The sequence below is a fragment of the Mixophyes fleayi genome, chromosome 3, assembly GCF_038048845.1.
Source record: "Mixophyes fleayi isolate aMixFle1 chromosome 3, aMixFle1.hap1, whole genome shotgun sequence".
Classification (NCBI taxonomy): Eukaryota; Metazoa; Chordata; class Amphibia; order Anura; family Limnodynastidae; genus Mixophyes; species Mixophyes fleayi.
The window spans coordinates 236,931,394-236,946,179 of NC_134404.1; the positions used below are offsets into that span (position 1 = coordinate 236,931,394).

At 38.4% G+C, this 14,786-nt stretch overlaps 1 protein-coding gene across 1 annotated transcript; it reads right to left on the reverse strand.

Moving 5' to 3' along the window:
- Nucleotides 1-394: 394 nt before the first annotated feature.
- Nucleotides 395-13,482, reverse strand: MPC1 (mitochondrial pyruvate carrier 1). Its single transcript, XM_075203298.1, has 5 exons — nucleotides 13,285-13,482; nucleotides 4,775-4,778; nucleotides 2,853-2,949; nucleotides 1,078-1,210; nucleotides 395-792 (listed from the first exon to the last, which is right to left on the reverse strand). The coding sequence occupies exons 1-5, from the start codon at nucleotides 13,353-13,355 to the stop codon at nucleotides 756-758; spliced, it is 342 nt and encodes a 113-aa protein (XP_075059399.1). The 5' UTR covers nucleotides 13,356-13,482; the 3' UTR covers nucleotides 395-755.
- Nucleotides 13,483-14,786: the final 1,304 nt, after the last annotated feature.

Below are 14,786 nucleotides of genomic sequence, written 5' to 3' on the forward strand. Positions count from 1 at the left end.
TTCCTAAAACCTAAGAAATAGTATATATTACAAATATTAATTCATATATTAAACCCACAGATTTGCGCAATAGTCTATAAATCATATTATATTCTAAAACCTCCCAATGTTATATCAGTTTCCTATTATTTATCAAGTGAGGTGTTCTTCCAAAATATTTATTTTTGTTTTGTAACAGATTTTAAGGCCATTCGAGAGTACTCCCTGTGCATAATTATTAAGCTAAGGTACTACAAATAATTGTTAATTAAATATATTTATTAATTTAACACGCATATGCAGTTACAAACTTAGACAGAGAATACTAAAATGCTAATACAAATAGAAATGAGACAATCCCACCACACAATAAAAAATAACACTCAAATCACAGAATGCAAAAGAAACAATAAGCTCTTGTATAAAGATCTATCTTTATTGTTGTTCGATTAAAATTGCTTATCAGACATGAATACCGTGAACTATTTATAAAGACTTTGACTTCATTATTAAGATCACTCATATCGGAATATGAATGAATTAAAACTAAGACACCTCCCATCATAACATGTGCCATATCCAATAGTTAATCACTCCTCACATAGGCCAGATAAGCACTGGATATCACCTAAAACCAACATTTGTATAAATATGTAGTAATCAGGTAGGTTATGAAGTTCTGTATTAATAGAAAAACAATGAACAGTGCAAATAATCCGTTGGCAAAATACTATGGTTCTATCAGAGGCAGGTATTTCAGGATGGAGACTGGCTGTTCATTGTTCTTTATCTGCAGTTTCTTTTTTAGACATTCTAGAAAAGAAGACATTTAGGGTACATGTTATTGGCACGTAAAGTATAACCGGATAATTCTAGGACATCACAATGAATACTTTACATAAGACTGCTAGGGCATACGAAACATAAAAGCATATTTACATCCATCAATAGTGGATTAATCTTCCTACTCTATTTCCAGCGTGTGTTTAGTACAATATTGACACATACATACAGCCCAGCAAAGTGTCATAGATAAATCCCCCCACCCCCATAGAGGAGGCCTCTTCTGAGCATGCAAAATTAAGTTTCAGAACTTACCTGTACTTTATCAGCCGTGTGCCTTGAACCAGTTGTGCTCCTTCATTAGTAAAATGACATGCAAACAGTAGCCAGTTTCTGGGCTGCACTTTATAAGCAAATCTCATAAAAAGCAATGAATAGCAGGTTAGGGCTGAAAGACATGAAAAAAAAACGAAGTCAGTCACCATCAAATACACAAATGTATGTAGAACACATTCTTAAGTTCATAGCTCAAAAAATCAATACAAAAGACATTTAATGTAATGCACAGTCTATACCAGTATTAGTGTAAATGTAATAGTACATCATGCTTCATGTAAACCGCTACGCCTAATAATTTTCCTACTGTACTAGTTTTCTTTATGCCCAACAATTAATAAATGCAGATACATTTTTATCATTTAGATAAATAAAGGACAACTTTGATATTGTTATTTCAAAATAAAAGGTGGAGTGAAGCAGCCCTCACTCTCTTCCAACAAAGCAAATATTTATTGTGGAGTCTACAACACTTGGTGACTACAGTGCAAACTGCAAATGGAATTGTTCTCAAATCACATTGGATGCACTACTCTTAAAATATATGGGTTTCACAGAATATCTAATTTTATTAGACTTCTCCATCCTATTTGTCTGAATTCCCACTTTGTTTGTCCACTATCAGTGGATTTAACACTCTGAGGGGCGTATTCAATTGTTCCTCCGGCCGCCGGAAAAACGAGCGCTCTAAAACTATTACCGTTAATACGGTAACTACCCGCTGAATTTCATCTTGAAATTCAGCGAGTAAACTACCGTATTAACGTTTTTTACGCGCATTATTACCGTATAAACGGTAATCGTTTTAACGCGCTCGTTTTTCCAGCGGCCGGAGGAACAATTGAATACGCCCCTATATGACAATACATTTATCATTACATATACAGACTTAATTATTTGTATCTCTGTGGAGTGTCATGAACTACCATGAAAATCACAATCATAGCACGTGATGCAATGAGCAGTGAGACTTTGAAACGCCACTCAGTTCTGTGTACTGTAAAATCCCCCCCTCCCATTGCATGCTGAGAGCCTGTGTCTGCAACTGGCAGCCATATTTGATGCCATTCCAAAGAAATTTTGATTTTTAAAGATAACTTAGGATGAGTATATTTATGCAGCCAATTATGCAAAAATAGGTTTCAAATCACAGACCAAGTTATTAATTTCGCTATACAATAACAAAAAGAACTCTGCCAGATGGCACTTAGACCTTCCAAATAAATGGTATGTTTAAGAAATGCTGTAGAAGTCAAGTTTCAATATTTATTACTTATGGTATTGACACACTGGCGCCTTTTGCACCTGCTCATTATGTTACAGCATTATATATGCACTCTAAACACTGAGGTTCACACCAGCATTAGTAAACCACTTTCTTCACTTTAGAAATGTGGTTAAAAAAAAAAAAAAAAGGACAGTATTTCTAGAAACCACACTGATCAACTCACTGACTTTTCAGATATGTAAATCATTAATGAACGTCTTGCATAACCCTTCTATGTTGAACAGTTACTCTATACAAACAGTTTGACACATTTGATAACTGGTCATTTATTCCTACACAGCTGTCCTTTGTTATCGAATGGAGAAATTAGATTGACCATGTCACATGAAGGCTTTTTATGTTCATTGCTACAGAGCTGAAGCCTCTCTAAATAGGGATGGCATAAAATATTTAGGTGGTGATATTTTATTTCTTCGAGTTCAAGCAGTGATTTTGTTTCTACTTAAAAATTAAAATAAGCTCTTACCAAAAGTCATACGGCCACTGATGATCTCTGGCGACTTTTTCATGTCATTGATAGCAGCAATTGGAAGTCCCCAGTTAGCCACTGGACCCCAGAAGTGCTGTAAAGATATAATAGAAGAAACCATATGACTATAGCTAAATGCTGGGAGTGACAAGTTTCCAGGGTACTGTGAGAAGTCTTGGGATATGAGAGTACAATAATTTTGCTCTCTAGCTCCCAAATAAAGCCTCCGGATGTATTCAATATAGTAGATGGTGTATTCCATTGCTAAACAAATTATACCAAATTATGGTTAAATATAATTCATTCATCAAATCTAGATGTCATAATTTGAATGTAAGGTGGTTCTCTTTCCATGCCAGGGTATCCAAGGTATCCAAACAAACAAAAAAAAAAAATAGTGCACGCTGTGCAAGTGAGATTGATTGTATAAGAGATGGTGATGAACTCACCTATTTCAGAAGTTGGTGAAGAACTTCAAAGATAACCTTCTGTTCAGTGTTATAGTAATGGAACAAAGGTCCAAAAATCATTTCTCAGACAAAATGCATAGTGTATTCCATTTATAAAAACATTGGATAAAGGTGAAATTTATGTGGTCCCACACACCTGGGATAAGTTGAATATTTGATAGAAAAATAATCAGTTTTTCATGTAGTGAAGGAAAGAATTCCTTTATCCGAAAATAAATGGGAAAAACACATGGTGTAGTATTTATTTGGATTCTATACAGAAAAATTTGCACTTCCAAAAATTAGATTTACATCAGCATATATACAAGAAATAAATACAATAATTTCCCAGTGTTCATTTTAAGGAATCTGCTGGTGAAGTCTTGCTGAACAGTCTCTCTGGCAATTCATATTTCATTTATATGCAGATGTATACCATATTACCATTTAATTTTATATTAATAATTAAAATTAATTTTAATTATTAATTTTATTTTAATAATACCATATTACCATTTAATTTAGAATAAAGGAGTTTTCATTCACTACCTAAAAAAAAAAATTGCTTGATTCTTTTTATGTGAAATGATTTTGGGAACTTTAATCCCAACACTGTGACATAGAACAGAAGATTATCTTTTAAAGTTCCTCACCTACATCTGAAATAGGAGAGTTTATCACCAAATTTGTTATACCAACAATCTCATTTGAACAGTATAAACTGTTATTTTCTTTTTTTTTTATACTGTGGACCTATCACCAGCACAAAGACAGACACTTCTTATGTGCAAATTAGAACACTTAGGTTTGGGGAGGGCATTATATTTAACCACAATTTGTTTTCATTTTTTTTCTCAAAGATTAACAGCACACACTATACAATTATCTCTCTTTTGAGTCCTTCCGAGCCAGACTATCTAACATAATGTAAAGGATTTATGCTACGCTACAATATTAGAAGTGGGATCGACTACAGTTTACAGATTTCTTCAAACACCAAAAAAGAACATAGACAAGTTAGTAACTCTGCAAATAGTATTCCCTCACCCGTTTTAAAGGAAATGGAATATTGATAATGTGACTTAACACATTAAGAGGGCAATTTGTAAGGCAATGTGACTGCATGCTGTGTCTATAGTGCATCCGAGCTTAAGCCAGTGTAGAGAGACCATGTATGGATTGAATTCATGTATGCCAACATAGCATTTAATTATCTCCATGCTGCATTCCACTTATGCTCTGCATGCAACCTGTTCAAAACACAGGAGTGGAATGCGGCAACAAACACCTGTGTGAGGAAAACGCATGTTGTATGGATCCATTGCATCTGCTGTAATACTTTTTTAGAAGTTTGCTTTAGTACAAGGGGAAATATAGCCACCCACGTAAATGTAGAAGACACTTTAGGAAACATCTAAAATTATGAAGAAATAATAAAAAAAAAAAGAAGAAATCTAGATATATTCTTACCGTACTGTTGATGTTGAAGTCAACATTTTAAAAATCGAGACGTCATCACAAGAGATGTTGGGGACATATTAAGAAAAGAAAAAAAAAAAAACACAAGGAAAAGGGAATGTTAGCCAGATATTTACTAGTTAGAATTAAACTTAAACATTTCTGTTGTAAAATGCATTAAAAAATATACTGCTTAATATATGAAAACTATTACATTCTCTGAGCGGCAGACGTAGTACAGGTTGCTATAGAAACAAGTTTCTATGGGCACCCAAGGCACCAATGCAAATTCAAGAAAACTGAAGTGAGAAGTGACAATCCACATTGAAATAGGAACCGTTGAAATAGATTGAAAAGCAGTATGTTAAGACAGCATTAGGAAGATCAAAGTGAATTCCTTACTAGCGTACTGCTGCTTGGGCAGAGTAAGACTAGAGAAAAAATCCTGTTAATCATGATCTGGAAAACCACCTGTGTGGATTAAGGAGAGAGCAGCATGCAGAAACAGCAATCATCCATGGAAAACATTATTACAGTTCATGCTCATCCTTCATGTGTTGGGAGTGATGGGCAACAGGTGTTCCTCCGAACCTTTACCTGTGGTGCCATGGTCCTTACTGCTTTATTGTTAGATTTGCTTGTAATAACTTGTAACACTTTTTAAAATGTCAGCTGATCTTTCTCGTCTCTAATCAAATGTACTGTTTTTACTTATTACTGACATTAAAGGGTAATGCACGACCCTTTTGAAGTTTTGAAGGATACCCATGCGGCCCCTGAAGTGCATAAGGGTGCCTGTTGCTGGTACAGTGGCAACAGGCACCACGGTGGCTAAGTGGTTAGCACTTCTGCCTTACAGCACTGGGGCCATGAGTTCAATTCCCGACCATGGCCTTATCTGTGAGGAGTTTGTATGTTCTCCCTGTGTTTGCGTGGGTTTCCTCCAAAAACATACCGGTAGGTTAATTGGCTGCTAACAAATTGATCCTGGTCTGTCTGTATGTGTGTGTTAGGGAATTTAGACTAAGCCCCAATGGGGCAGGGACTGATGTGAGCGAGTTCTCTCTACAGCGCTGCGGAATTAGTGGCGCTAAATAAATAAATGGTAATAAATAATAATAATAGATCTTATTCCCTTTATGGTGTCATTATATATTAGTAGCTTGTAAAAGACAATTATGATTAACTCCAACATATACTGAACGTACATGGTATACATATTACAGTTAGTGTTAACCACTGAGGCTTGGTCCATTGTCTTCCAAATCATATATGTGGTTGCCCCTTGAGGCTGCCTTTCATAAGCTTATGTTGCTCCAGTTCTACTATTCCTGGAGTTTGCATTGCGTGTGGGTAGACCAAACAGCTCTATTTATGTGTCAAACATGTGCTTAACAGGACACACAATTCAGTTGTTTCATTTTGCAGTAAACTAGCAACATTAAGAAACAAAATGATATTGTGGTTTGCAGTTATTTCAACTCTTTACCCCACAAAACTGTGGAGAACAGAAGATATTCCTTTGTTATGTGCAAAAATACACTCTAAGATTGGTTTACTTTATATAAAAATTTAACTAATAACCCTTCTACCACTTTAAAGGTATAATTCACGTTCTCCAACAAAGCATAGCAAAACCCCTGGCATTACAATGTGGGAAGTAGTTATTTTGCTTGATTTGTGAACTTAAAGTTGTATCACTACCTACTTCTTTGTTCTGTTCACAATGAAATATTTTAACCCAGTTTGTTTGGGGCAGATTCTAGTTCCGAGCTTATAAGTCTGCCATACCCCTGAGAAATAAATTTAAAAAAAATATATATAATAATCAATATTAATAAAAATATTACTACAAATCAATTTCTTAATGTAGAGCTAAAGAGATATAATACTGGCACATTGAATGGTAAAGCTAGCAACAGTCATTAAGATTATAGTATTTTCACCAATGTGAATGGCCAACTTGGGAGATCTAGATGAGTGACTTAATTACATATTGGGCTTGTTAGAATGGTCTGAAGATGAACACATACAGGCCATTAGCTCTGACATCGTAGTTGTTTTGTGCCAACATATATGGCGCTATTGGGCAATCTGATTGATATCAAAGTGTGTGTGATCAGTATAAGATATACTGTGAGTTCATGAAATATTAAAAGCCCTTCAGCTATTGATATTTGCAAATGTTAGCCTGCTACAATGCAGCTATTGTATTTTCACCAAACATATGAGAGGTGAGGGGTGTTATCAACATCCAAATGGATGCCATTGACCCCGAGAAATATCACAAGTTCATCCAAAATTATTAACATGTACACTATAGCATAGCAGCCAAAGGTGGACTGTCAGCAGTGGGGCATCACGGTGGCTTAGAGGCACTTGTGCCTCAGAGCACTGGGGTCAGGAGTTCAATTCCTGACCATGGCCTTCTGTGTGGAGTATGTTCTCCCCGTGTTTGCGTGGGATTCCTCTGGGTGCTCCAGTTTCCTCCCACACTCCAAAAACATACTGGTAGGTTAATTGGTTGCTATTAAATTGCTCTTAGTCTCTCTAGGTCTGTGTGTGTGTGTGTATGTTAGGGGATTTAGATTGTAAGCTCTAATGGGGCAGGGACTGATGTGAATGAGTTCTTTGTGCAGCGCTGCGGAATTAGTGGCGCTATAGAAATAGAAGGTGATGATGGTTACGCAGATAGAAAAAATAATACAGAAGTTAGGAACCAGAAACACGGAACAAGTCTTGGAATATTCAGAAGCAATAAAAAGGTTGCATACACTTAGATTTATGAAAGTATTCTAGAAAATCAGGCACTAGATACATATTTTTAAAGAACAAGTAAACCACTATTCATATACACAAAATAACTGGAGTGCTTATATTTAATTAGATGCACCATGCTCTAATTTTCACTGCTCTGCAGATGGTTGCCAAGTAAGGAAGGATGTCCTTCTCTAAAACAGCAGTGTGATCAATAGTGCATTTCTTTGAGCCAATCCGTGTGCATTGGTTAATCTATATACACATACCTCCCAACATATCTACCCCCAACAGAAGAACAGGAGGCATGGTCATGAAGCAAAGGGGGCTTTGCATTTACTCCAACATTCCCACCCTCAGGACAAACATGTTCCCTGGTGGGCCAGAGCCCCGACATCCCAACCGTCACGATTTCAGTGGGACGGTCCTGAAGTATGATAAACATAGGGCCAACGACAATAGCTCAAATGTACAGTCATCTTTTTCTTACTACAATTATTAGGACAACTTACTAAACAGGTGCAAGAATATTCATATAGGTTATACTTTTCAACCGAGCTGCAGTGGAATCAGGTTAACACTGAACAATGTATTTTACATATTATATATTTTATATCTGAAGTTCTCAATTTTGTGGACTAATGGTCTTTTAAGGGCTGTGACTATCTAGTTTATGGCCTATATTAATTAACTAGGGTCAATATAGTTAATGCAGTTAAAAAGGAAATTCCTTAAGACAGCGGATACCAAACTTTCTCAGTTCGAGGCAACCTTAGGGTCTCCATAATTTTTTTGTCCCCCACCTTGCTCACCCAGCTCCCCAACGGCCCTGTGAGATCGCAACAGCACCCCAGGGAGCTGCAGTTTGGGAACTACAGCCTTAGGATATGCAACTATCCATCTGCATTCTACACAGCAACAAAAATTAAGGCTTTGGTTATATGACAAACATTACTGGGTATTTATGCAACTATAGCCACATGATTAATTGCAACAAAGTCTGTCAGAATTAAGTAGAAATGTTTTTTTTACACTGGTGGGCAAAAATATATAGCTTGTTCAAAGCCTATGGGGCAGGACATAAAATAAAAGCAGAAATTTTAATTAGCGGTTAAAATATATGAATTGTTTACACAACTACAGTTTGTAATCCTAAAAGCTTAGGACAACTATGAAGGACAAATTGTAAATAAGTGGTTACTGTACATAGAGCATGTGGCATTCCAGCAACCTCACATTACATCAACAATGATAGTCTGAAGTGGATTGAAATCCTGCTTTTTGAGAAGATTTGTATTCTTGGTAGGTGATATTAAACAAAAAATATGAAAAACAAAAATATACATTTTCATATATTGTGACAAATTCAGGCTCTGCTGCAGTTTAGCTGACGTGTGCTTTATTCTTCTGTAAAGAAAGAGCTCTAGAGAATGGTTAAAATGAAATGGACATTGGCTGAAAATTGCACATGGGAAATAAATTACTCTAAATCTCCTGACCACGCCCTTCTGCACCAACTCAGATTGTGCCCCAACCAGAAATGTATAGATTGTTGACTTTTATGCTTTTCATTTTTCAACACCTTTCGGACAGGGTTATAGTGCTGACTGATGGTCTCAGAGATTCTGACACTGATCAGATGCAACTATCAAATCAGTGCTATGCTTTGAGGAGATAACGAGATATCAGCATTCAAACTGTGTAGAGCTGCCTCCTGTTGCTACTGAAAACCAGTAGCTGCATGAGAAGTAGAGCACTGTTCGGAGGCCTCAACATTTGCTGTAACTAAAGTCTTAGACATTTAAACATCTACTAAATGTCCCTTACGTCAGTATAGACTGGATGCTTCAATTTTGATGAAAATTAACTTACCCATTGAAGGAAAAATAAAGTAATAAAAAGTTAATGACCATTTAGTATTAAATTCTCTCTGTTAGGAGACTGTTGATAGTGTTACTCTTCTCTAAATGCCTCTTCAATTAACAGTTAAATATGACCCTGCACTGGGAGGAACCAACAGGCAGCACAGGGAACATGAAAAAAGAACTACTAGAAGCTTTACCAACTTTTCAGAGCTTTTTCAAAATGAAGATAACTTTTCATCTAGCACACATACTTGATAGCTTTATTTTTACACTGAAATTTAAAGTTTATCTAGGACATGCCCTATCTCAACTATAAATTTGTCATCTGTCCCCACAATATAAGTTTACTTCCCCCTCCAACGCAACGTGATTTTGCTCAGGTGCAAAGTTACTCCTTTTTGTGCTTTACTCTCCTTTATTACACAGGTCATGGATGTCAAACTAGTCTGCTCACTCCCAGGCTGGCTCATCTGCAGATCCTAGATGTACTGCCATATAAGGGCTAGAGGAAGCACAGCATGACACATAAAATGGTCTCTCCCAAGTGAATTAGGAGCATGTTAATTAATAGACATGGGCGGGCTCGGTTCCTCGAGAACCGAACCCACCCGAACTTTGGGTATCCGAGTACCGAGCCCGTTCGGAATCCAAATCAAGGCCGAACGTCATCGTGACGTCGTCGGATCTTGGGGCTCGGTTCTCGCAATACTTGAAGATTATAAATACACGCCTCCACAGCAATCCATCGCCATTTGACAAAGGGAGAGAGCAGGGTGTAGTCACAAGCTGATTAGAGCAGAGACAGAGAATACAATGTTGAGTCCAATTGTGCTAACAAAAATCGCTAGAGAAGTGCTTTTGGGGTGTCCCCCATAATTGTGCATAAATATTTCTGGCTGTCAAAATTACTATCTGTCAGCAGTATCTACCAAATAATTTTTAGCACTACAAGTGCTTTGGGCTGAGAATGGATTCAAAGCAGTCCACATATGAGCAACTAGGTTCTGTCACCAGTCCTGATGTTAGTGTTCCCAGTACGTCATTTATTATTATCCTTTATTTGTTAGGCGCCACAAGATTACCGCAGCGCCGTACACCATACAAACAGTACACTATACAGGGTGAAACGGTACAAAACAACACAAAATACCAGTACTTCAGAAACTCCAGGCTGGTTGATGCAATAAACACGGAGCAGAAGAACAGGTAGGGAGACAGGAGGGAAGGGGACCCTGCTCATGTGAGCTTACATCCTAAGGGAGGGAAAACAGAACAGGCACATGGGGAGCCAGATGTGGCAAGGGGAGAGAGTGAGTGGAGGAGGTGAAGGGGTTATGCGGATGGTTGATAGGCTTTGAGGAAGAGGTGGGTTTTCAGTGCACGTTTGAAGGAGCACAGAGTATAGAGCGGAGGGGGGAAGAGACGGGAGTGGGGGAGGCCGGTGAGGAGGAGGTTGCAGTAATCCAGGCGGGAGATAATGAGTGCGTGTATGATAGTCTTGGTGGCATCCCGAGAGAGAAAGGGACGGATGCGGGCAATGTTGCGTAGTTGGAAGCGACAGGCTTGGGCGAGGGAATGAATGTGGGGGGTAAAAGAGAGAGAGGAGTCGAGGGTGACTCCCAGGCAGTGGAGTTGGGTGACAGAGGAGATGGTGGTGTTGTTGACGACAATAGAGAGGTCATGGTGGGATGGGAGTCTGGACGGAGGAAAGACAATGAGTTCCGTTTTAGAAATATTGATTTTGAGAAAGCGAGCAGACATCCAGGAGGAGATGGCGGAGAGGCAGTCAGATACACGAGAGAGGACGGCGGAAGAAAGGTCAGGAGAAGAGATGTAGAGTTGAATGTCTTCAGCATACAGGTGATACTGAAGACCGAAGGAGGAGATGAGAGCACCAAGGGAGGAAGTATAGAGCGAGAAGAGTAGAGGGCCAAGAACAGAGCCCTGTGGGACACCAACAGGGAGAGGGTAGGGGGGGGGGAGGGTACGTCATCTGGGCAAGGCGATGTCAAACTACACAGTGTTTCGAAATCAGTCCAAAAAACAAAAAAGAATTTACTGTGTTGAAGCGAAGAAGTAGTGTTACTGAGCAAAAGTTAAGTGCCGATAAAAAAAAAAAATTGCCAACATGCCATTCTACACACGCAGCCTTCACCTTTGGCTATTAGTGGCAGATCCAAAAAAGTTACCGAGCCTACAATTGGTGCACAACTACTGTTACGCGTCAAAGCCGAGCTGCAAGATAACAGTAAGGCATTAGAGGATAATGTTTGCTCTGATTCACAAATGACACCAATCCCCGTGGAGAGTCCATACAACAGTGGTATGTCTAATCGTCAGCAGTTCTGCTGATGTGTACCTGAACAGCCCGAGTGTAGCCGGTGATACACAAATTAAGGATGCCACTTTGGAATTAGAAGAGGATGAGGGGGAGATTTGTGGAGGCGACGAGGGCGCTAATGAGGATGTTGATGATTATGATGCAGACCGATGCCAAATTGCCTTTCTCAATTTCTATTTATATTCTAGATTATATAATGGCTGAATAGTTTTCTATTTTATTCCTAGTGGAGAGGGGATCTGATGCAGACAGATACCAAACTGCCTTTGTCCATTTCTTTGTATATTCGAATTTCTAGTTCTACAGTCTATGCAGGCTGCTTTTTTTATATTCAACTACAAGTGGAGGGGGGGGGGGCATAGATAGCCACCAAACTACCGTGGTCCATTTAATATTACTTTCTAATTCCACAGTCTGTGCAGGCTGCTTTTTTTATATTCAACTACAAGTGGAGGGTGTAATATACACCCAAAGACGATGGCTACATTGCCAATAATCAAAGATGGAGGAGGTAGACAACCAGGTTTGACTGTATAATTTGCAGGCAAGTGTTCGAATTAAGGACGGCCTACCAGGGATTAAACTGTTTTTTTCATATTTTTTAGCTTTAGAATTACCTCACTTATCTAAGAAGCTGGTAGAGCACTAAATTAGGTTATTTTAGACCAAAAATTTGTTTATTTTTTTTTCAAAAATAGCAAAACAAAACCAAACCTAAAACACGCAAGGGCGGTTTTGCAAAACCAAAACACAAAGGTACTCCAGAACCAAAAACAACACCAAAACAAGGGGGTCAGTGACCATCTCTATTAATTAACTGAGTTTTGCACAGCTAATTATCATCTGTAAATGCAACGATGATAGTTACTTTACTTTCTTTAAAACTCCAGTTACTATCGCGAGACCATCTGGCAACAACAATTTAGTTACTTTTAAGACTGTGCACCTTTTACCAAGTGCAAAACTGCACTTCTAGTTTTGCACAAACGAAGGTTAACATATTGGCTTCCAATCACCTTGCCACAGAGCTTCCCACCTAGTAACTCAGTCAGCACCAGTAACCGTTGTGAGAGCACAATGTGTAAAGCGGACATTCACTATCGTAAATTATTTAATAATATAAATAAATATATATATATATATATATATATATATATATATATATATATATATACACACACATACATATACACACACATGTGGGTTCAATTATTCCCCTCCCGTAGCGCTGCATTAACTCTATTACTATTCTTACAGTAAAGTTAACCCAGCTTTCTGGTAGAGCCGGCGTTGAAACTACCATAACAGTATTTAAGCCGCATTACTTTTTACAGTAACACTGCACTGTTAAATTTCGTCCTGTCACCCGTAGTGTGCTATAGAATATGTTCACACAATTCCAATCCCCTACCACCCCAAAACAACTGCAATTCTCAATACAATTGTATACTATCCGCTTCAGGGCTCGTTAGCCTTCTGTGCAAACACTGTCCAGAGAGGCTATATGATATCACCCACTGCAATGTCACACCACGACCTCTCCCCACCCTGTCAGTCACCTCATGAGATACTCGCGGAACTCCTTGCTTTTGACATAGTCCACCGCTTTGCGGGCCACCACTGCTGCCATGATGATTCCTACGTTAACTAAACAGGACGCAAACCAGCAGGTGAAACACCCAACCGCTGCTCGATATCCTATACCCAAAACAAACCGGCCAGCAGCACGGGAACGCGCACTAATCACGTGATACTACGTCACCCATGCAGCTCTGATAGGTACTCAATAGAAAGAAGCGGAGGTCTTTACTCGCATGCACGCCGGCCATATTGGAACCTGGCAAATGTTTCAACATCACTTCTTCGTAATTGATTTGCCTCGCTATTAAACGTTATTTAAATGTTTGCTGAACATGTATATTGATGTTGCTCTACTTCAAATAAATCTTATTGCATTGTGTGTCATTATATCTTATATACTTGTATTTTAAAACATGGCGCCAAGGTGACCGCACAATCACCCTGTGTACGCGCCTCTTCTGGCTGAGAGCCAGTTTGGGGGCTTGTCTTCCCCGATGATTCCCATTGGTTGCCAGTGTACACGCCGCTCTCCTCTGCACAGTGCGCACTCTCCAGCATGGGAAGAGATACATCTTCATCTTCTAATTCAGTTAAACGTAAAACTGTGTTTCTCCTTTTTGTGAACAATATTTGGTCGATTCAATAGTACGTCCTTTGTTCAGATGACCCCTGACAGCAGTCAAACCTTAACAATCACTTAACCTTTACTATGACGTGAGAACTGGCATTGTTTGACTTGAGGGGCTGGCACAAGTATAGTGGCACATTGTTACTGTAGTAAGTAATTCACATTGTTAAGTCAGGCATGTATTTATAGTAACTTGTATTTATAGTACGTAAATAGATCTGCATGTTAAGATGGCAGTGTCTGTGGGGGGTGTGCAACATTTTGCATCTCCTGATTTGAAGATGGACAGGGGTGTTTCTTGCTGAAGGTGGGGAAAACACACTCTTACACTTGGGGGCCGATTCAATTCTGCCACGAACAACGCGGCGTTAACAGTATTACCGTTTATACAGTAATTTTAACCTGGATTTCATCTCGGGGTCGCAAGTAAAAATCCAGCATTGAAGTTACCGTATTAAGAGTAATTATGCGCAGTTTTACCGTAATAACGGTAATACTGCTAACATCGCATTATTCGTAGCAGAATTGAATCGGCCCCTAGGTATTATCCCTCCATGCAAATACAAGATTTAATTTTGTGGGGCGAGGTACTTAAATAAGAATAAAGTGGTGGAAAGAGAGCATATTTTAAACACATAATGTAGTAACGACATTGAAAGGTAAAGCAATTAATTCAATAAAAAATATACTCAATGTCCTTGTCGAATCTATATCAGATTGTTCACCTGTAAGTGTCAGTTTATCAGTTATGAGCTCATCAGCCGGAGAAAATTAAATACACTGCATGGTTTGAGTGTACAATAAACTCTGCTTTATGAGTTGCAAGTCCCTATCTATATAGCAAAAATCACG